Source organism: Citrus sinensis, chromosome 1 (assembly GCF_022201045.2).
Source record: "Citrus sinensis cultivar Valencia sweet orange chromosome 1, DVS_A1.0, whole genome shotgun sequence".
Lineage (NCBI taxonomy): Eukaryota > Viridiplantae > Streptophyta > Magnoliopsida > Sapindales > Rutaceae > Citrus > Citrus sinensis.
In genome coordinates this window covers 516,942-540,573 of record NC_068556.1, presented here as the reverse complement: position 1 = coordinate 540,573, position 23,632 = coordinate 516,942, and the positions used below count along the sequence as shown (strand labels likewise).

Genomic DNA, 23,632 nt, shown 5'->3' with positions numbered 1-23,632 from the left:
GATCAGACTCAACGGCGTTAATGATTTCAACATGATTCCGCTCACAACACTTATCGCAAACCCATTTAATTAATATCAATAATAAAATTAAGCTGAGACTTCATTGACACCATGGAAATATTAAAAGAAAGAAAGCAACAGTGCAAGTCGCCATATGCCAGTGAAATCTCAACAATTCTGAGACAATTCTGGGGGTGATAAGAGAGCAATCTAGAAATGAGATGCCAGGCGTAATGACAGAAGCAAACTAGCAAAGACTGATTTAGATCCAGGCAAATATTAGAAAACTAAACCACTAACATAACATAGTGGCTAAAAATAAGTAGGTCGATGCTCCAGTGAATACCAAAACAAAATGAGTACGCCAATTCATATTGCAGCATGTTTAAAGTCATACAAAATCCTAGAAGATCAAACATATTATCTGTGGCAGAATATGTCAACCAGCTATGATCGGTCTGAGCCAAAGGCCAATTGGTACTGGAGACCTCTCAATGATGGCAAGAGCTCCTCTAGCAGGCCAAAGCAACATCAATCAGCCAAGGTCACCAAAAGACAGATGAACAATCCATGACCCCAAATGCCCGAATTAAAATAAAAGATCACCGAGAGAATCTAATGACATACCCAACCAGAGACTGAATTTTACGGCTCCGTACTGATTCTTGTCATGCAGAAGACTTCAATGGAATATGAAATAACAAGTTGGTAGATCATGCATGCTCAAGAGAACAAACTCACCATCATATCTATTTAATTCATGTTAAACTTAGATTTCAATATTCCAAACCCATTCGTTTTAGAAAGACCAGAAGACCCCAACTTCTGAAGAACAGATTAAATACCTTCCAGAAGTGTTTGAAGCAGCTCCACTATCCATTTAAGTTAAATAAAAGAAAAGCCACTAGAATTTGAGGGAGGCGCTCCACAGCAGGAGACTCAAATCAAACAGAGAAGCATCTAAAGATGAAGCCGGTAGGGACCCACAATAATTGGAAATTGAAGATCCCAAAGCAGGGCAGCACACAATGAAGCAAAATTGATTGCAGGGCAGCAGAGAATGAAGCAAAATTGAAGATCCCATAGCAGGGCAGCACAGAATGAAGCCCCAGGGGAGTGTAGAACCACTAAACCAATGATGCAGACCCAGAAGACACCTTGTCCTCGACACAAAAAGAAAAAGGAAAAGCATGTACTTTTAGCAGCATTCTAAACAGCTATCTCAATAAATTATAAGCATTAAATAGTTTTGTGTTCATTAAGAAACTGCAACTATTCATAACTAAAGTAAATGTAACCAACATGGTAGTAAAGTAAGAAGAAAACTTATCCAAATCCAAGAGCCTGAGGGCGTCACCAAAATAAAAACATAGATGTATTGAAGTCCAAAACATATTAAACACACTTAATCCCAGGATCCTCCCAACGAAGGCAAGTTACCAAGTTTTCACTGCTCAGCTCCTGCTTCTGCGACGATCCCTTGCACCATTTCTGCAGAAAAATTGGCAGTAATACTTCATTGATATAATAAATTAAAAACCAAACTGCACACAGGACCCTAAATGAATGATTGTGTGCATGCGTATCAATGTGAATGTGAGAGTGTCTTTGTGTTTGACTTAAATAACACACTATTGTTTCTGAAGTTGCAAAAGGTCTTTTGACAGTTCAACAAGGAAGCCCTTCAATCAATTAGCATTGCAATGAAATCAAAAGTAGGGAAAGAATACAGAGTTAAAGAAAACTATACCCGTTGGCATATGGCAACTCCTCACGCCCACGGTACGGTGGTGATCTGCTATAGCTACGCCCACGAGGTGACACACTGCGGCGTCTTGGGGATCTCCCACGAGGGCTGTAACTCCTGCTTCACAATAATGAGGTTCATAAAAGCATGTTAAAGACCCCATATCCAGATTATGTGAGATGCCCATCACAGTTTTTTTATTTGGGAAAAAATACTTGAAAAATACAATGGGCAAGTAAGACAACACCAGCTGGAAGTCCAAATACAAGTATGGTATGAAACCAAGTAAATTAGACATCCTAAAAAATAAAAAATAACTGATTCAGTAAAATCACCTTCGTCCATAACTTGGGCTCCTGCGATATCTCGGACTGCGGCTACGACGTCTCCCTGAACCACCACGCAGACGGCATTCACGGGCAAAATGACCAGGCTCACCACACTCATAGCACTTCAAATCAGAACCACCAGAGCGACCACGACCCCCTCCGCGGCCACCACCTCCACCTCTTGAATTGTGAGAAAGCTCAACTCTCCAGCCATTCTTGCCTGAATAATATATGAGTAACCTCTCAAAACATAATAGATGAAAGAAAGACAGCATCAAATAGTTGTTAGACCGGTCAAGTATATCAAGAGAAGGCAATACAACTGAAGACTTTCTTTTCAGTATGAGCTCATATTACCAACCACATGCCGCCCATCATCCCAACCAACAGAAAAATAAAAATAAAAATGATGTGAAAGAGCATGTCATTAAGCAAGCAAAAGAATTTGAGAATGACAAAGAACTGCTGTTAATCACATTGAAATAGTCATAATCAGAAATGAAGGATCTTGACATACCATCTAATTCACGAATCGCATCCTGTGCATCCCTATAGTCATCAAAGTCTATAAAAGCATAACCAGGCGGCCTCCGAGCAACCCAAACACTGCACACAAAGATAATGTATCAGACAGTGAGCTAGGAGAAGCATTGGAAGTACTATCTCTTAAGGCTTAACAAACAAAGTTCAGTCCATGGCAAAGCCTTCAACAACTTGGAACCCATGAGATTCACACTTTGTAAGTAACCATGGACCAATAAAGAAGAATTCACAGTTCCCAGTAGGGATGGGCGTTCGGGTCGGGTCGAACAGAACCAAACCAAACCTCGAATTTATTTTGGGTTTTGATTCGGTTCTGTTCGAACCTAAAACCCGAACGGATTGAAAATCTAAAACCAATCAGTTTTGTTATTTGGTTTGGGTTTACTCGAATCGAATAGCAAAACCGATTGGGTTTTATATTAAAAAAAATATAGATACCCCCACCAACCCGATTGACCTAATCTCCCCCAATCCCAAAAATCCCTAACTACTCTCTCAGACTCTCACAACTCTCCCAACCCGATTGACGGCAAATCTCAAGCCCCTAACAGCGTCACACCGCCAGCCCCTCGCCGTACCACACCGCCAGCTCATCATCGGTGGTCAGCAGTCATCTCTCAACTCCATCACACGCCAGCAGCAGTCGGTTGCTCCTCCCACCAGTAATGCCGCCCAATTTCACGTCCCACCAGTAACACCGCTCAATTTCACGGCTTCCATCTCGTCGGCGTTTCAGCACCCGGAGGTTAATCATCGGCATTGCAAGCTCATTGCTCTCCATTTAATGTTGATCGTAAGTGGTAAAGATGTTCTGTTTATTTTTTCTTTCACCAAATGAACAAATACTTTTATTATAAGATTAATTTTAAGAAAATACATGTCTAATTGCACCTTGGTGCTGATTATGAGAGTGATACTACTGGCAAAGCATACTTGTATATTTTAAAGCAAGCAAAAAAATGAGTCAAATTTAGTGTAGTATAATCTCATTTCTGTGTATGAATTAATTAATTTTTTATGCTCTACTGTTTAGACAAAGTTTTGGATTTCTTTGTTGGGGCTTCGCTTATTTTGTTTATAATTTGTGTTGTTGTCTCGTTAAAAAATGTTCTGTGTTTTCAGTATTTGTAACAAATTATAGTTCGATAGTGCTAATGCTTGATTTGGTATAAACAGAAGCAGACTTTACCATATGATTTAAGCTGTTATGAATTTTTTAAGCCGAAATTCCAAACCAAACCGTAATTGAAACCAAAATTATGACCCAATCCCGGACCGAATTTGAAACTGAACTGAACCGAAATAATTTTTCAAGCCATTTGGGTTGAATTCTCAAACCCGAACAGGTTGCAATCCGAACCAAAACTTGTAAAAACCAAACCGAAACCCAAAACGCCCACCGCTATTTCCCAGCTTCCCAGATAAGGAAACTACCAAGCGCAGGGTTCAGCCTAACATATACACTTTCAAAAAAGTGCAAACATACACAAATGAATACACAAGCAAGCAAACAATCACAAACACAAATACAAACAAAAAGAGAAATATAGTGCGTTTGACTTTCACTCTCTGCAAAGTAGGAACATAGAGATACTCTATTGACCAGTAATAACATATTGATAACAAAAATTGCTCAATAACATAAATTTGCAAAAAAAGGAATCCTTACCTTCGAATAACTCCAAACACACGAAACTCATCCTCAAGATCCCGCTCAGAAACTCGTGAATCCAAGTTACCCACGTACACACGAGACATTTTATCAGAGAAACCTGTCACATACACTCAATATTAACTTCAAAAATCTAATTTTTAAAAGAAACACAAAACATCAATCAAAATTTTAAAATTTCTAAAAAGCCTACCAGCAAAATAACCAAAAAACTAATCATATCATACAAAAATCCAACCAAAAAAAAAAAAGATTCAGAAAAGATATTTTCTAATTCATCCACTTAATCAGAGATCTTAAGCGCCAAAAATAAATTCATCGCAATCAATTTCCTAATCAACAAAATCTGAACCGTTCGTCAGATGATGAACGAGAGATGCACAGACACGTGGAGGTTGTACAAAGAGAGATCTGAACCTGAAGATATTTGCAGAGAAGGAGATGAAGCCTCCAGCAGCAGCAGCAGCAGCAGCAAACGCAGTGTTTCTCGTTACAATTCTTAGGGTAGCAGAATTTTGATTTTATATACAACATTGCAAGTTTACATTGATGTCCCTTTAAATTTTATTTATTCTAAATTTTCCGTTATTATTCTTTGTTTTGTTCATTTGCATACCCAAATCTTTTTTTTCTCCCCCCCCCCCCCCCCCCCCCCCTTCCAGTTTGTTTTTCATTTTAAAGACCATAGGTAAATTGAACACATCATTAAATTTGAGGGGTTTATAAATTGAACTTAAATTTGCATCTGGGAAAAATAAACTTTGAATGGTTTGCCAATTGATATTAGAGTTGCTGGGGGACCTGAGGAGCTTCTCAGCAGATGTTATTGCAAAGGCTTGTTTCGGAAGCACTAATTTCCGAATTCCGAGGCAGGCAGATTTTTTCCAAGCTTAGGAGTCTTCAAAAAACCATTACACTTGTACGAGTGAATGTATACTCATATAAGGTTCTTCATGACAGGAAGCGGTTTCAGAAAATAGATTGATACATTGATAGGGGATACAGTTGAAGAAAGGCAATTGCACTGTGTAGAGACGGGAAGTGATGAAAAGGAATAAATGCAGCTAATACTGGAGGAAGCTTCAGCCGGTAATGATGATGCCGTCGTGGGCAAGGTTTCATCACAGCGCTTTGTGATTGAAAATCTAAAGCATGTGTACTTCAATGCTAGCCATGAATCAACTGCTGTTGCTGCCTCCCGGTGCTTGATGCTTCTTGCTCTGCAATCCAGAGTGGCAATCCCGTTTATGCGCAGAGTAGTTCTGTCACTCATATATTCTTTTTTATTAGACATCAAACACCCGTATCATGTATAATTTGCTCAGATCATGGAAAGAACTCCTATCCGAAAAACAGGAGGTACAAGTGAGAGTACCAAATGTAGACAAATAATTGATTCTTACTTTCCGATCCATTGCTAAGATATATATCTATGAACCCACGATGATGTAATTTTATTCATATACTTTGTTAACCGTTACAGTTAATGAATACACAAAACAGAAGCATGATGAATGAGAGCCAAGCAACAGGCCTTCAGTGGGAATGCCATTCGTAAATTGCCAAAAAGAAAACAAAAATAGCAGGTCGCTAGCTAGCTTGAGAGTTGATGATAATTCTCTTATGTGATGAAAACGAAAGCTGATGTTAATCATCTAATTATTAATATTGATATTGACATCTTATATTGTATATTATTGATGAATACAATATTATTGTTGACGAATGAGCTTATATATCATTGGTTTCTTCTGATTTTGCACCTTAAACTTTTTCCTTGTCACCAAGGTCGGCCGATTATCAGCTTTGGGAACAAAAGAATGAAGAGAGATCGATCTCTCTGGATCTTTGTGCAGACGCCTATGTATGTCTGTGTATGTATATAGTCTTTTTTAAGTGGACTAATAGACAGAATATTCCAAATTTCCAAGAAGATTTTGCCTTAAATATAAGCACCATTCTTCATAAATACCAAGAGCTGTTTGAAATGGTTTCTGTGGAATTATATTGGACTCAAAATTTATACCTATCCTCTAATCTATTTCTTATTTTTCTATGGACGTACTCCTTTGAATTCGTAAGATTCGTATGGGGATAAGACATGTTTGTTATATTCGTAATATATATTTTTTTCATCTTCTTAATTAACGATCATTACAACTATACACTACTAACAATCACAAATTTGCACCAATGGGCTTTTGGTCCAGTGGGAGAGCCCTTGCACTTAGAATAATGAGTGCAAGGGTTCGAGCCTCCATAAAAGTATTTATGGGGCTTATTTACAATCCTTCCTCAATTATCACATAATTGAGTGGAGCCAGTCTATTCCTCACGAAATGTCAGCCCTCGAATATTTGAGAGGATTTGAAGAATTTGGGCAGCGCTTCAGAGGAGTACATGCCACGATGAAGGTCCCAATTGTAGAATCTGTGTGTAAATATTAATTGTAATACCTACAGTCCTGTATAAACAGTATTCAAAAAAAAAAAAAACAATCACAAATTTGCCGTAATTTAGTCAACCTCAGCCCATAATTGGTCCGAATTTGTTCCCATATCTGAGCCCATAATCTACCACAACTATATGCTTATCATCATGAATTCAGATATTTGATCTCCTAAAATTATCTCACTAATCCTCATTTTTTAATTTATTTTATTATTTTTTAAATTTAATTTTATTAAAAAAAATTATTGTTCATTTTTATTTCATTCTTTCTCCTTCTCTCTCTAGCACAACCATCACCTCCACCATATATCTTTATCAACAACTGATTCATCACCACTGCCGCCGCTGCCTATATTTTTACCATCAATTTATCACCTACACCAACATACGATGAATTCTAATGTTGGATTTTATTAAATCTTATGAACAAATGGTGGGTTTTGTTATTATTGATGATATTGGTTTTGATTTTTTTGTAATAACCTAAAATTTTAACTTTAATTTCGGATTTGATGAAAAGCTAATACATGACTTAAATGGGGAATCAGTTAAAGAAAAAATTAAGGGATGAAAAGTTAATTTATTGAGAGCTTAAAAGAGAAGAAAGAAATATTTACTTTTAATAAGGACAATTTTAAGAATAAAAAATAAAAATTGAAAAATGAGAGCTGATAAAATAGATCGAGTGACCAAATATCACCTATACTTAATGCTTACGTGAAAATACTAGCACTTAATGTCTTTACATCATTGGTGGCCGCTCCACCAATGTCAAAAATCAAATTTTGCACGTACAACTAATGAAGATCATGGATCCTTCGCAGTCCAGTAGTGGGTTGTTCACTGGATTAATTTATTTAGGCACTAAAATTCCTCACTACTGAACATTGATCGCACACGTGACATGATCTTGAAAGGTTTGTTTTTATATAGACATAAATGCTAAGAAACGGCAATGATAATATATAATAATAAGTTTAAATATTCATTTCCTTAAGTGATACGATAGTTTGCTGCTGATACAAATAACTGATCATTGACCAAAACAAACCAATATTCTTCAAAATGTGGCGCCCATGCCTTCAAATCCTACATTTTGATAAATATTGAATTCAACATAGATTAAAAAACAAGATCATAGGTCTGGCTAGCTGTATATATAATTAATTGTAGTACTTACTGTTGGTAAGAAATGTTGATAACACCGGAGGCAGTGTCAGCAACGGAAGCAAAAGCTTCCTGTGACAAGTCAATGGTGCCCCTGCACGACCCTGCCGGGCACAGGTCTACAATCTTCACCACCACGGAGCTGCTTCCTTGACAAGGGTATGGGGTGCCAGCGTTTGTGCCACTTACACAGGTTACTTGATAATACTGCCCGCATGCACCACCTCCGTTCCATATTGCTTCACTTGCTGCTGCTATCATCACTCCTTGATCCGCAAATCCATAGCAAGCAGAGGCTGAAATCCCCCGAACAAAAAATTAACAAAAAGGAAAAAGGGTATGCTTAATTAATTTATCCATATAATGATATCAGAGAATGAGTCTTTTATCTACGGTGACACATGCAGTGGCGGCACCGGGATGAATTGTGGCTTGATGAGGGGCATAATGAAGAAATTATAAACTTAAGTAGCCAATAACGTAATGTCTAGAAAATGGAAGAATGCTTACGCATGTACGGAGGAGTGTAATAGGTAGCAGTCCCATAATTTTGAGCTGACGCTGATGAGTGGAAGCTCATAACTAAGCACGAAAATAGAATGAGGGCGATGCGGGAGTTGTTTGATAGGAATGCCATTGATCAGTATGTTGCAAAGAATGAAGCTGGCTAGCCAGATAGAGAGAGTTGATGATTCTCTTTAATTAATTATTAGCTAGAAAGCTTAATCAATTTGAAGTGGTGTTTTGATTGGCAGTGACAAGAAATTATTTATAGTGTTAGAATTTCAGTTAACTCGAACTATTTAATGTTATACACTGATGAATACAATAAGAATATTCTGATTTCGTAGCATAAACTTTTTCATTGTCACCAAGGTCGGCCAATCATCAGCTTTGGATATTTTACAAAGTAGCCAATTAGCAAATAAAAACTTCCCGGAATTAATTAATCCATCCCCGGCGCGCAGTTCTTTTGTATTATGGTTTCACCGAATATTATTTATTATAGCTTAATTACAATACGAGGCTTATATCAAGCCTCATTCTTATTTAATCCTTATATTTTGAGAGATTAATACATGTTTAATTATTATATTTTAAAAAATGCAAATGAAAGGACTTTTCTCAACTTGATCCATTGATATTTCTTGGTTTTTTTTTTCCGCAAGGACTAAACCATCTGATTAACTATCTATTTTAAGGATAACAACTTATTTATTACAATTGTAAAATGGCATTCTTTTATGTCATATATGTACCATTATTCATTTTCATGCTAAACTCTTAGTATTATAAATTGATGGGAGGTATTTTACTGTATTACTATTGCTACATGATATGTAGAATTAAGTATTAGGCTCATAATTCGCGTGTTGATAAGGTACACACAAGTTTTAATTTTATTTCATATTAAAATTGCATATTGCACATATATAAAAACAATGTTCACTCTCATAGCCGAGCTTAATTATTTATCTAAGATTTTCGGTCAGTTTAGTAATGTTGTTATTTTTAAAATAATAATTATTAACAGTGCTGTAAAAATAATAAAGAGAATCATTTTTTTAGTAAATTTTGTTTTTAAGAGTAATATTCATTTTAAAAGCATGCAACATTTTGCGTTTGGTAAATTAAATATGTTGTTGAAGTGTAGTGGCAAGTGCAATAACACATATCACTAAAATAGACAAAATAGACAAAATGATGAATAAAAAATATTTTCAAATATTGATCTCATTTAGGTTAAAACTATATCTAATGATTTTGTTTCTCCATAAAGTTTTAAGTCAATAATTTGTATGGATATTTTATGTGTTTGCGTAATTTTTACAAAGAGATTTTTGGAATTATCTTGAAAAATGTTGACAAATTACTCCTTCAATACTTATCAAAATTTGTTGTAAGATTAAGTGATCTTACTTACAATGATTTTTAAAAAGTTTATCAAACACATAAACTAATTAATCTTTAACTTCTCAAAATTACTTGTGTTCCCCAAACAACAATTTGAAATTAGACATTTGTAGCAAAAAAAAATTTCTTCTCAACCGGCCGGGCGCGGGGGGGGGGGGTTGCTGGGGGCCGGCAATTAACGCAGCTGGGCTCGAGAAGTGTACAATGAGACATACATACAAGGATATATTTCCCAAAGAGATCAAACTCTCTGCAACTTGGTGCCTGCATAGCATCAATTTGCAACAATTTTTTTCTGTCTTGTATTACGCAAATAGACAACTGAGTGTTCAAGTAGTACTTCGTTTCTATTGGGAAGAAAGAAATCAATCGTTTTCAAGAACCACTTGAAAAGGTTTCAGTAAAGTTATATAATACATATAAGACTAATGCCCGCTTTGTAGTTATCAATTGGTATCCCAACTTTGTTACATATATTTTTACAAAGACAATCACTTGAATTTTTAATAACCTTGTCGCATATGTGCTTTTTATAATATGTATAGTTATGATTTTAGAATATTAGAATAACATACACACTCCTTTGTGGTGTGTGTTAGTCTAGTTAGTGTAAAATTTTTTGGTGTGTGGTACAATGAGTTTGAGGTATTAGTCTCTAGACGGTATAATTATTATCCATATAATAACTGAAGCTTTTGATGTACTTTCATTTTATTTTTATCGTAATCCCAACTAATTCGGATGTGCTCCGGGGCAGGTCCTGGGACTTTTTTTTTGTGTATTAAATCATCTTATATCTGAAAATTACATTAGACCCCGACTAATTCGGATTCGAGCCGGACAAGACCACTAGGGTGACAAATCTCTCCCAACAAGTATTTAACGCAGCTGTATTCCCAAGTCTGGAACCGAAGACCTTGGTTAAGCTAGAACAACCATATGCTAGCTGATCTACGCGCTTGTTGGTGGTCCTCGGTCTTTCTAATTACACATATACGTTACAAATTTTTATTTGACTTGAAACACACTGTGCATATAATAAAAATATGTTTGAAGCAATGAATGGACAATGATTGAAACGACTTTCATTAATAATCATTTCCTTATTTAATATGCAAGTTTTCTATAGGTGATAACAAAGATATATATATATTTAAATTTAACTTAATGGCAATCCAATTTCCTGCCCACCCAGTGAGTAGAGTTCAAACCCTGACATCTTGCTTTCGTCTCAACTAGATGGCATACACACTACTAACAATGAAGATAAACGATCTTGATAAGTCAATCTTCCAATATAATGGCGTGAAAATTTCAGATCCAAGGCTCATTAATTCCTCCAAAAGTTCAAATCCTGTAAGAACATTTGAATTGAACATAGAATTAAAATCATTAAGAAAACGGATGCATAGAGTTACTCAAGGAATAATATCATAAGTGTAGCTGGGTATATAATTAATTGTAGTACGTACTGTTGGTAAGAAATGTTGATAACACCGCAGGCAGTGTCAGCAATGGAAGCAAAAGCTTCTTGTGACAAGTCAATGGTGCCCCTACACGAACCTGCCGGGCACAGGTCTACAATCTTCACCACCACAGAGCTGCTTCCTTGACAAGGGTTAGGGGTGCCTCTATTTGCCACTTACAGAGGTTACTTGATAATACTGCCCACATGCACCACCTCCGTTCCATATTGCTTCACTTGCTGCTGCTATCATCACTCCTTGATCCGCAAACCCATAACAAGCAGAAGCTGAAACCCAGAAACAATAATCACGCGCGCTTAATACAATCATGCAAAGAATGAGCTCTTCTCTGATCAAGGCCAGGGCAAGAATTGAAACAATGGGTTGTGAGTACTGATATTTGAACTGAAAAATCTGTCACAATGGCAGCAAAACAACTGTAACATCATATAGCGTTATAGAGTTAAGTAAAAAATTGGCACTATTTTCTGATTAACACTATAACACTGCCAAGGTTTTATTGTTATTTTTATCGCCATTGTGTCACCATTAAGACTCTTTATCATTTTTCGTTTAGAATATAGATAAAAAGAGTTAAATTCATATAACTGTCAAAATTTTGTATTTTAACACTTGAGTGTACAATATTACCGGTCAGCATTAATAGAGGAGGCGAATATTAATGTACACATAATAATTTTCCAAAAAACAAGATTAGCGTATGTAAGAGGAATGCTTACGGATATAGGGAGGAGTGTAATACGTCGCAGTCCCGTGATTTTGAGCTGATGCCATTGAATACGCTTAGAGTTAGAATTAAGCATGAGAAGAGAATGAGGGTCATTTCCGAATTCTTCAGAAGCAATACTGCCATTGATTAATTTCAATTAAAGAATAAAGTAGCTGCTAGCTCAAGACGAGTAGATGATTCTTCGTGTCTGAAATTAAGCTATGAAGCTTTGAAGTTGGTGCTTTAATTATCGTGAAGCTAAGCGTATTTATAGGATCAGCGATTTACTAAACGAAATAACAATTTCATATTCTAATGATAAATACAATGTTTACGCACGTGATGTTGTGGGTTTATTCTAAGATTTTGTTATATGAAGTTTTTATTTGTAATTATCAAGGACGTCGCAGGCAGGCCATGGGAAACTTACAATGTAATTACATAATACAAGAGATCGAATCCCAGCAGCTTTGTACACAAATAGCTTCACATGCAACAAAATTTTTCTTGTTTTTTAGCAGAAAATGACAATCGTTTTTAATATGGCTAAAACTCAGCATTTTGATTGACTTAATTGTGTATATCAGTCACCTTTCTCTTTTGTTTCTATGTGCATGGTTTCACAAGGAAAACTCGATCGGGACATATCTTATAAATTTATTCTGTTCTTGCATTTTCTTTTTCTTTTTTTTTTTTAGTTTTACAATACAAATTTATTAATATTAACAATCAAATATGTCAAGACCTCAAAGAATATTAACTATGCGGTAGCACAACTATAATATGAAATCTATTACATAACAAATTTATTTACAATATGAAATCCACCAAAACCTCCTATATTAGCTTCATCATAAAATAACCTTTACATGTGAACCCATGACATGCGGTGTAGAAGAAAATGTTCTCTCACAAATGTAAATTCGTGCGTGCTTAATTAAGGAGGTTTGATGTAGATTGGATGTTGTGTTTGACATATTCAAGTTAATATATACAATTAGGAAAAGCTCTTTTATCTAGAAGATCCCACGTAAGATTGAATAGACAAACGAACTTAGTTTTTATCCAATATTCATGAAAAAAAGAAAAAAGAAAAAACTGGTTAGGGCTTAATTAACTTTTCAGTTCTTGCATTCACTTGGTTTTAATGTTTTGAACAAACTAATCGGGATATGCAACACGTAATATGGCTTTTAAGCCTACTAAACAGTCAGATCAGATCTGCTTAATCTCTAACAGTTACAAATTACCAACACATATCCTTCTGGCATTCTCTATTCAGCCAGCCAAGACTCAACTTGTTTCCTTAATTAATCTTCCATGCACTGGGTTTATTATGCAGTTAATTTATGCACCAGCAGCTGTAAGTGATCTCATTCTCTTGCATTCATCATTTTTATCACTCTATTCCTTAGACTGTTGTTGTTGTATTGTTCACGTACGGTATAAGAGCTTAGCAAAATTAATCAATCTGTAACAGCGATCTCATTCTCTAACAATTAACCCAAGAGTATAGTTACATCAAATGCACATTTAAGCAGTACTGTGTTGTCTTATGAATCAGAACAAACAAACAACAATACATTCAATTGCTTCCATATGCATTCCGTAATGAGTATGAGGTCCGCTCTTAAGAATTTTCATTTATTTGTATGCTCAACATTTGTTAGCTAACATGATGATATATGAAAATACTACCCAAAGTGAGCCATTATAGTTTTTACATATTTGTCTAGAGAGCAATTTCGATGCGTTAAACATTGTTTAAAAACAGCATGTCTTTTAATTACGCAGTTCTTCTCTCCTACATAAAACTGGCACTTTATAAACTGTGGATTGGAGTAAATACATTTCCTCTTTTTTTTTTTTGTGGGGGTGGGGAAGGGAGTAACAAAGAGCAACTTACAGACTGCGTGCTGCTTCAATATGTATTTTGCATAGTTAGTACGAATGCCTCCACCTAAGAATTTTCATGTGGGACATGTCGGGTGATCAGTTTGGAATATGAAGATATTTTCAGTGAACTGTGAACGGGTATTACAATTGCACCTAAAACAAGATTGTCTTAGTTGCTGCAGATTTTGTAATGGCTTCATTCAAAAAACATTTGAAGCAGAAACATTTCAAGCCAATTTACAATCATTGCTTTTGTAGTTCTGTACTAGATTATGCATGATACGATGCATATGAATTTAATTATTTTCTTAACTTCATTTTTTGTTTTAACCTATGAAATTCAGTGAAATAAGGCACACTGAATCAGGAAATAGCAACAATCACAAAGCAAAAATGTCTGGAGAATTCGAACCAGCTTCATATAAACCCAAAAAGATCCTCATAACTGGAGCTGCCGGGTTCATTGGCTCTCATGTCACAAACAGGCTCATAAAAAATTATCCTGATTACGAGATTGTAGCCCTTGACAAGCTTGATTATTGCTCTAGCCTCAAGAACCTTCATCCTAGTCGCGCCTCGCCGAATTTCAAGTTTCTCAAGGGTGACATTACTTGTGCTGATCTCATGAATTACCTCTTGGTTTCAGAGGGTATTGATACTATTATGCACTTTGCTGCTCAAACCCATGTGGATAATTCTTTTGGCAACTCATTTGAGTTCACAAACAACAACATTTATGGGACACATGTACTTCTGGAAGCATGTAAGCTCACAGGGCAGGTCAAGAGGTTCATTCATGTTAGTACCGACGAAGTTTATGGCGAAACTGACATGGAGAGTGACATTGGCAATCCTGAAGCCTCTCAATTGCTGCCCACAAATCCTTACTCTGCGACGAAAGCAGGGGCCGAAATGCTCGTCATGGCTTATCATAGATCTTATGGCCTGCCAACAATTACTACTAGAGGCAATAATGTGTATGGCCCTAACCAATTCCCGGAGAAACTGATACCAAAGTTTATTCTTCTCGCAATGAAAGGACAGCAGCTGCCGATTCATGGGAATGGCTCAAATGTACGAAGCTATTTGTATTGCGCCGATGTTGCCGAGGCATTTGATGTGATACTCCACAGAGGAGTTATAGGACACGTTTACAATGTTGGCACTAAGAAGGAGAGAAGCGTCCTTGATGTGGCAGCAGATATATGCACGTTGTTTAAATTGGAACCCGAGAAAACTATACATTATGTTCAAGATAGGCCTTTCAATGATCACAGATATTTCTTGGATGATCAAAAGCTTAAGAGACTAGGCTGGAAGGAAAAAACCCCATGGGAAGAAGGGCTGAAGTTGACATTAGAGTGGTACAAAAAGAATCCTCATTGGTGGGGCGACGTAACGGGTGCCCTTTGCCCTCACCCGTCAGTCATATTGCTTACCGACTCCTGTGGAAACGATGACGCGTTTTTCTTGCATAACGGGTATGAGATTTGTGGGAGGTCAAGGCTAAAATTTTTGATATACGGCAAGACTGGATGGATTGGGGGACTATTGGGCAAGTACTGCAAAGACAAAGGGATAGCATTTGAGTTTGGAACAGGAAGATTGGAAGATAAAAATTCTTTACTTGATGACATGAAGAGAGTAAGGCCAACTCATGTGTTGAATGCAGCTGGGATTACCGGGAGGCCTAACGTTGATTGGTGTGAATCTCACAGAGTCGAAACCATTAGGACTAATGTGATGGGCACTCTAACTCTAGCCGATGTTTGCAAAGAGAAAAATGTATTGCTGATGAACTTCGCGACTGGCTGCATATACGAGTATGACTCCATGCATCCTCAAGGTTCAAGTATCGGATTCAAGGAGGACGATGAGCCAAACTTCACCCGTTCTTTCTACTCGAAGACAAAGGCTATGGTAACTTTCCTATCTTATCTTGAAATTTTCGTATTGGTTATTTGTATCGAATGTTTGATAAATTTTCAGGTTGAGGGGCTACTCAAAGCATATGAAAATGTTTGTACTCTGAGACTCCGAATGCCAATCTCTTCTGATCTAAGCAATCCGCGAAACTTTGTAACGAAGCTGGCCCGTTACAACAAAGTTGTGAACATTCCGAATAGCATGACCGTGTTGGATGAGATGTTACCAATTGCCATTGAAATGGCAAGAAGGAACTGCAGAGGAGCGTGGAACTTTACAAATCCAGGAGTCATAAGCCACAATGAGATATTGGAGCTTTACAAAGAGTACATTGACCCTCAATTGAAATGGTCCAATTTTAACCTGGAAGAGCAGGCCAATGTGCTTGTGGCTCCAAGAAGTAACAATCACATGGATGTTACAAAGCTAAAGAAGGAGTTTCCTGAAGTGTTATCAATTAAAGATTCAATTATCAAGTATGTGCTTGAGCCCAACAAGAAGAAAAATAATGACATGTACTAGCTGCATTATTTGGACTGTGGAAATAATTTTAGCTGAAATCTAGAAATCGCTTGATTGTTTACTTGTTCGTTTACGTTTGTTTGTTTTGTGTTCATCCCTCATCGTATCCTGATGAGAAATGTACAATTATGCGGTCTTAGATCAATACATAGACTTTTCAATTTATTGAAGATTAAACTAAATAAGATACCCGTCACCGACCAATAGTAAACTGGTTCTTTTCTTCATCTTTTGTCAATTTTTAGTCGATCTTTGGGTTCTATTCGAGCTTTTGACTCAGTTCAATTTCTTATGTTCGCCTTATAGTGACAACATTATGAGTTGAATGGTAAGTTTTATTGGATTAATATATTCTTCTTCAACTTGATGCGTCTTAAGCGATAAGTCATTTATCCTTAGGACTGTAAATCGACTAGTCGGCCACTTGCTTAGTGAGCGATTAACCCTTCGACTTTCAAAACGTGATCCACTTGTCATTCCTTCTTAAACATAAACGGATAAAAGTGTAGCTAATAACCAGGTCTAAGTTTAGTTCTTGGCCCTAATTTTGTAGACCATAAAACTCTCAGTTAATTTCCCCTTACTAAAAATATACATAGCATGCAATAATAGAAATCTATTGAGATTTGAGACCCCTCTTAATATGCATGCCATGCAATAATAACTATGTTCAAAAAATCTGTTTTGACAAAAGAAAAATCTACTAGAAAAAATCATAAAGAAATCAACCTCATGTTACAAAGTAATAGAATTTCTGTAGTTTCTAAATAATAATTTTATTTATTAAAAGTAATTAATAACTAACTCTAAGGTTAAATTATAATCCCTTTTGTCGCGAACAAGATCTAATAGATGCAAATTCTTAAAATGCTTAATAGTTTCCCAGCATTAATATGAGGATTCAAAGCTTCATTGTATAATAAACTATTGAAAATTGAAATAAGAAAAAAAAAAGTGTAATAAAAGATAAGATCCTACAAGTTCCATAAAATTGCTAGGAAGTAATTTCAAATACAAAATTTAAGCCTAAACTAACGAATAGAACTTTGAAGCAAATTGCGGGTTTCATTCCTTTTATGGTCAATTTTGAGCTAATATAATTTTTCACGATATAACATAAGTAAGAAGTTCTCTCTTTCAAGAGTTTGGTAGAGTGATTTTGAAAAAAATATTTTTTTAATTAGCCATCATAATTTGAATCTAAAGTATTAAAAATGATTTCTACGTTAATTAGCCATCATTTTGTTCGGACGTATTTGTCGCTCTCAGTGGGGGGATATTCCCTTCAGCTCTAATATATTAATTAAATTAGAGCCCACTAAAACGCTAATGCAGCTATTAAAATAAAGGGAAAATGCAAAGATTCGCCCATTTTGTAGAATCTTTCAAACGTGACTGCGCAATAAATTAATAAAGAGTAGTCTCTTGATATCCTTCGAAATTTCTCATAAAATGTCTTTTTTAATTATAATTATCTAAATAACTAAGAAAAATTAATTTATATCTTACGTTGAATAGAATTCAATTAAACGATTAATAAGTTTATAAATTTTTTAAGCCCATCTCATTTTTTAATTTATATTCATATTTTAAATTTAATTAAAAGATTATTTTTTAAAAAAATTATAAAAGTTTAAATTTATGGAGACGGAAATAAGTATTTCTTTTAATATATATAAATCCTAAAATCCTCAACTATTTTTATTATAAATAAAAATTAAAAAATACTTATTTTAAGAGTGAGATTTTATGAAAGATAGTTAATTTTAATTATAAATGGGTCTGTCTTTTATAAATTAAAATGGGGTATTTTAGGAAATAAAATTTAAAATTGGTGTTATAAGATTTTGTAAGGGGTGTTAAAAACTGCAATCATTAATAAAACCAATTAAAATATCAAATTAAAACAAACACTATAGTGGAATCATTTTATAATATAATGTGCATACACTAGATTGTAAAGCATGTAATACAGCTTTAAACATGTTGAGATTGATTTGATGCATAATATCAAACAAATAATCTCAAGACCTAATTCTAGTTAAAAACTGATTGATGAACTTTAAAACTAAAGGTCATCTAAATTTTTTTCTTGTTTCCTAAGTTTTTCATTCAATTTTCTTTAAGTTATAAACTATATATTAGTTTTCTAAGAAATTGGGAAAATAAAATTAACGACTGAAATGTCTAAGTGTGTAACCTCCAAATATTAGCTTAATTATAGACTCAATGCTCTAAAAAGGTGGTTTTTAATAAACGAATCAACACCATGCATTAATCGAAACTGTTTTTTCTTTTTTTTGATAGAATTGAAAGATTGGTTATGGATATTTTAGCTAGATTTTATAAAACTAAATGTTCTATCCGTGTCATTTTTAATAAACAAAATTGACAATGTGAGATGAAGTGAAAATTGGAGCATCATACATTAACCTAAAATCTAAGAACATCTCTAAGAGGCTCTGTTAATTTTACTCTTTAAATATCTATTTGCTTACTTGTGTGGTTAAAAAGAGAGTGAAAAAATATGTTATTCTCCAAGAGGCTCTTCAAATATAAATAAGTTAATATTATTTTAATCAAATAAGTATTTTTTAAAGAAAAAATAAATGGTAATTAAAGTACTTCGCGCGCGCTCTCTCTCTCTCTCTCTCTCCAATAAAAAGTAATAAAAAATAAATTGAAGAGGGAGAAAGCAACTCTACAAATTTGAAGAGAGAGAATCATTTTTTATTTAAACAATCTTAATTGAAATGTATTTTTTAGTGTTAAATGCTGATGTAACTCCTTAAATAAGTAATAAAATCTTATTTTAAGAGTCTTTTGGAGATGCTCTTAAGGGCTTGTTTGTTAAGGATCTATAGTTTGAAATTTTATTAATTTCAGACATTTTTGAAAATTTACTTATTTTTTTTCCAGCTTATGTTTGAAAAACATCTAAAAAATAATTTTTTGTGACTTTTATCGTAATAGAAAAATGTCTGAATGAGAAGTAAATATTATATTATAAAAATGTCTCTATAAAATATACTTATTTTTAAACTATAACTTATTTTTAAACTATAAAAATCTAGTCATTTTTTTTCTTATTTACATGGACAGAAAATTCAAATAACTATATTTGAGATGTTTTATTTATAAAAACAAATAAGATGGTACTTATATTTAGATATTAAAAAAAATGTCATTCAAATATTTATATTCAAATCCATTTAAACTTAAAAAAATTCAGACCTAATTAAATTTTAGACCAAAAATCAAATACTACCTAAGTTTTGTTTGGTTGGAAGAAATGAGAAAAAAGAAGACAAATGAAACGAAAATGATGTGACAAAATGAGGGAAAAAATGAGATCAGTCTTAACTTTATTATTTGATTTGATTAAAAAATTCATCCGTTTCCCATATTTTCCTTATGATTTGATATAACATATATCTCTTTCCGTTATTTTCCCTATGATTTGATATAAAACTCATCTTCTCCTTTCTTATCATTTCTTTATCAAACGTGTAGTTAACAGTATTGATTGACTAGTGCAGCAAATTGTGTACTAAGGAATTAATCTTGTTGAAGAGAGAGTTTAGGATTGAAAAAGAAAGAAAATTAAAAATAAAAAAGGGATGGTGGAAGCATGTTTTACAATCGAAATGATTGAAGCGACAAAGTGCACTCCCCATTAATGCACTTTTGATTTTAGCTAAATGGCTTCCAATACTCCACGGAATCTACTTCCTCTTTTCAGCTTGGAGAAAGCTAGTGCGTGTGATAATGCCGAAAAGTTGGATTCTATTAACAAAAATAGCAAATAAAAAAACAAAGAAGCAGAAAAGCAATAGCAATGGAATCATAACTCATCGTGTCTCACATGGACTCTCAAGTTTGTATTGATCACTTTTCACTTTTGAAGAGTTCAAAACGGATGCATCACGGCGCTAAAGTGGAAAAAGACAATACGACCACAGAACAGTATTGAATTTTTCTTTTACTATTTATTATTTAAAATGTAAGGTGGAGAAAGTTGATATATATTTTTAGTCATCTATATTTTTCAGGATTCAAATTCAGTGGTTAGTAAAATAAAGTTACTTAACAATTACTTGATTAAGTTCATGGTATTAAGCATATGTTTGGGGCAGCTGTGCTACCCTAAATTCAAGGGGAATCTCTCCTATAATATAAGGTGGGGAGCAACTGTCTCAAACGCATTCTAAGATTGTCTAATACAACGTTTCCATACACCTTTAATCGTCGCCTATTATAGTTGAAAAATCTCAAATATTTTAATTTTTTTTTGTCAAACCTTAAGTTTTTGTTTTTGCCCCCCCCCCCAACTTATAATATATTATGTACAATATTGTAAAAGTTGGAGTATCAAATATTTAAAAATTTAGAAATATAACTGAAAACTAAAGTTTTTAATGGAGATTGGGTGAAGTGTTGAACCAAACACCGCTTTATTTAATTAGATATAGCTTGAAAAGAAATCTGATGTATTTGGCTTTTTTTTTATAATATATATATACGAGAATATGTTTTAAAGATGATACAAATCAATTAGTACAATGAGTTTGTATAACAATTTAAACATAAAGACATAACTACATATATCTTAAGACGTTGTTAAGTTGTTATACAATGTACATAACTACATATATAGGAAGACATTATTAAGTTATTATGCAATGTCATCTCATTTTTCAATAACAAAAGATTTTCTTTTTTCATTTTTTTGGACAGCAGACAAGTGTAAATCCATGGATATGCTGAAAATGGTTGAGTGGACTAATTAGGGTTGCAGATATTTACGTTGAAATCCGCTGCATGAAGAGGTGGCTATATTATTAGCTGATGATGCTAACGAGCGAACTCCTGGTTGTTCACCAAATACTATTCTCTGTCAACTTAAAAGAGTAAAGAAGTAGAAAACTAGGAATTACAGCAATCGGATAAGTGATAGCCTCATCACTTCATCATATTTTTGCATAAAAATGCCTTTCTGAACATGGCCCCCACGCACAATGAGTTGCCGCACTTGTGTTTATAATAATGTACGGATAAGATTCAAGTATTTATTATTTATTTTATTTTATTAAATAGTTATTTATTTCAATAGTATAATAAAGAGTTTAACTCAACATTAAATCTGTATCCTTGAGAGAGTTAGCATCACCTGATCAATCAAAGTAGATGGGTCCAACTCCCCACCGTATCATTCTAAGTTTGTGAACTTGAAGCAATCATATGATTACAAGTTGGAGAAAGTTGAATTCTCAAGATTTTTTTTTTATTTGGAGGGCCCACATATATTCATGTAAATGGATCACACGGATCCGCCGCTGGGCCATCACCACAGAACTCACGTGTTTTATGATGGTCAGGCCAATTCCTCGGCGAGCGTGCATCTAAAATTCTTTCTTCAGTTCCATTAATTACAGTATTACACACAAAATAGAGCCACATGCGCACACATTTTATCATGGTACGTAAGGGCAGAGCTCGTATAATATAAATTTATGTGTACCAACAAATTACTAATTTCGCACCCAAGTTTGCTTAGCGCTGCGTACGCAAAGTATCACTGGCACTGCTCTTCCAATGTCGTAAAATGGCAGCGATGCAATTTTCATATATTATTTGTCTCTTTTCATGATGTTTCCACCTTAAAACGTACCCAACCCATCACACACACACACACACATCCAAGTCTCTTCACTCCAAAGCTATCCTGCCCGTGAAAATAATGGAATTTCCTGGCGAAAAGTTCGATGTAATAGTGGTGGGTGCAGGCATCATGGGCAGCTCAGCTGCCTACCAACTAGCCAAACGAGGCCAAAAGACACTACTGCTAGAGCAATTCGATTTCTTGCACCACCGTGGCTCCTCACACGGCGAGTCACGCACCATTCGAGCTACTTACCCGGAAGATTATTACCACCCCATGGTCCTTGAGTCTTGTCTTTTATGGGAACAAGCTCAATCTGAAATCGGCTACAAGGTCTACTTCAAAGCCCATCAGTTCGACATGGGCCCATCTGAAAACAAGTCTCTCCGCTCCGTCATTGCCAGCTGCCGCAAAAATTCGGTCCCACATCAAGTGCTCGACTGCCGCCAAGTGCTGGAAAAATACTCCGGCCGGATTGAGATACCGGAGAATTGGGTCGGTGTGGCGACTGAGCTTGGTGGTGTAATTAAACCCACCAAGGCAGTTTCCATGTTTCAGACACTAGCCATTAAGAATGGAGCAGTGCTCCGAGATAACATGGAGGTAAAAACTGTACTAAAAGTAAAAGACGCTGTTAAGGGAGGAGTTACTGTGGTTACCAGTAATGGTGAAAAGTTCTGGGGTAAAAAATGTGTGGTAACTGCTGGTGCTTGGGTGGGAAAGTTAGTTAAAAGAATCACTGGGCTTGAGCTGCCTATTCAAGCTGTGGAGACTACTGTGTGTTATTGGAGGATTAAGGAAGGTAATGAAGCCGATTATGCCGTCGGCGGTGATTTTCCAAGTTTCGCAAGCTATGGTGATCCTTACATTTACGGCACCCCGTCGTTGGAGTATCCAGGGCTGATTAAGATTGCGCTGCATGGCGGGTACCCATGTGACCCGGATAGGAGACCGTGGGGACCCGGACTGTTGTTGGATTCGTTGAAGGAGTGGATTCAAGGGAGGTTCGCCGGCAGGGTTGATTCAAATGGTCCCGTAGCTACTCAATTGTGCATGTATTCAATCACCCCGGACGAGGATTTTGTGATTGATTTTCTGGGTGGGGAATTTGGGGAGGATGTGGTGGTTGCCGGTGGGTTTTCCGGTCATGGGTTCAAGATGGCTCCGGCTGTTGGGAGGATATTGGCTGATCTTGTGCTCAGTGGGGAGGCACAAGGAGTGGAGCTACAGCACTTTAGGATATCAAGGTTTAAAGAGAATCCTAAAGGCAATGTCAAAGATTATGAAGACCAAGTTAGCTTCAGCGTCCATCCACAGTGATCCACAGTGATCCGTTTGATATTAGTCTCTCTTGGAATCGCATTTGCAATAATTCATGTAACCACATTAATGGTGGTGACGTATTTGTTTAAGTTGCATAATCAATCCATAAAACGGTCTCAGGCAAGTCAACAATAGAATAAAATTATTTTCTGATCTGAATTTTACTGAACTTTTAAAAAAATTTTATCGTGTCTTTTAAAAATAATGTATGAGTAAGATTTATTTATTTTAATTATTTATTTATTAATTACCAATCAACAATTGAAGTATTTACTTAAGATCAA

At 35.2% G+C, this 23,632-nt stretch overlaps 4 protein-coding genes across 8 annotated transcripts; 2 read left to right on the top strand and 2 right to left on the bottom strand.

The window, feature by feature from the left end:
- Positions 1 to 343: 343 nt before the first annotated feature.
- On the bottom strand, positions 344 to 4,863 carry LOC102606969 (serine/arginine-rich splicing factor RSZ22). Of its 5 annotated transcripts, XR_008053434.1 has the most exons (8): positions 4,709 to 4,863; positions 4,289 to 4,391; positions 2,594 to 2,682; positions 2,083 to 2,296; positions 1,751 to 1,864; positions 846 to 1,491; positions 628 to 749; positions 344 to 512 (listed from the first exon to the last, which is right to left on the bottom strand). XR_008053434.1 is itself a non-coding variant. In XM_006483426.4 (6 exons), exons 2-6 carry the CDS (start codon positions 4,375 to 4,377, stop codon positions 1,455 to 1,457), a joined length of 543 nt encoding a protein of 180 aa, XP_006483489.1. In that variant the 5' UTR covers positions 4,378 to 4,391; positions 4,709 to 4,863; the 3' UTR covers positions 344 to 1,454. The 5 variants fall into 5 exon arrangements, 1 of the variants encoding a protein (XP_006483489.1); XR_008053429.1 differs by having other exon boundaries at positions 628 to 1,491; XR_001508642.3 differs by having other exon boundaries at positions 344 to 749.
- A 2,609-nt stretch (positions 4,864 to 7,472) lies between these two features.
- On the bottom strand, positions 7,473 to 8,633 carry LOC107177633 (EG45-like domain containing protein). The gene is made up of 3 exons (XM_015531703.2): positions 8,420 to 8,633; positions 7,923 to 8,205; positions 7,473 to 7,831 (listed from the first exon to the last, which is right to left on the bottom strand). The coding sequence occupies exons 1-3, from the start codon at positions 8,544 to 8,546 to the stop codon at positions 7,825 to 7,827; spliced, it is 417 nt and encodes a 138-aa protein (XP_015387189.2). The 5' UTR covers positions 8,547 to 8,633; the 3' UTR covers positions 7,473 to 7,824.
- A 4,430-nt stretch (positions 8,634 to 13,063) lies between these two features.
- On the top strand, positions 13,064 to 16,553 carry LOC102629595 (trifunctional UDP-glucose 4,6-dehydratase/UDP-4-keto-6-deoxy-D-glucose 3,5-epimerase/UDP-4-keto-L-rhamnose-reductase RHM3-like). The gene is made up of 3 exons (XM_006483670.4): positions 13,064 to 13,382; positions 14,260 to 15,835; positions 15,905 to 16,553. The coding sequence occupies exons 1-3, from the start codon at positions 13,369 to 13,371 to the stop codon at positions 16,361 to 16,363; spliced, it is 2,049 nt and encodes a 682-aa protein (XP_006483733.4). The 5' UTR covers positions 13,064 to 13,368; the 3' UTR covers positions 16,364 to 16,553.
- Positions 16,554 to 21,831: 5,278 nt separating this feature from the next.
- Positions 21,832 to 23,512, top strand: LOC102622287 (probable sarcosine oxidase). Its single transcript, XM_006483479.4, has one exon. It carries the CDS (start codon positions 22,104 to 22,106, stop codon positions 23,343 to 23,345), a length of 1,242 nt encoding a protein of 413 aa, XP_006483542.1. The 5' UTR covers positions 21,832 to 22,103; the 3' UTR covers positions 23,346 to 23,512.
- The last annotated feature ends 120 nt before the right edge of the window (positions 23,513 to 23,632 follow it).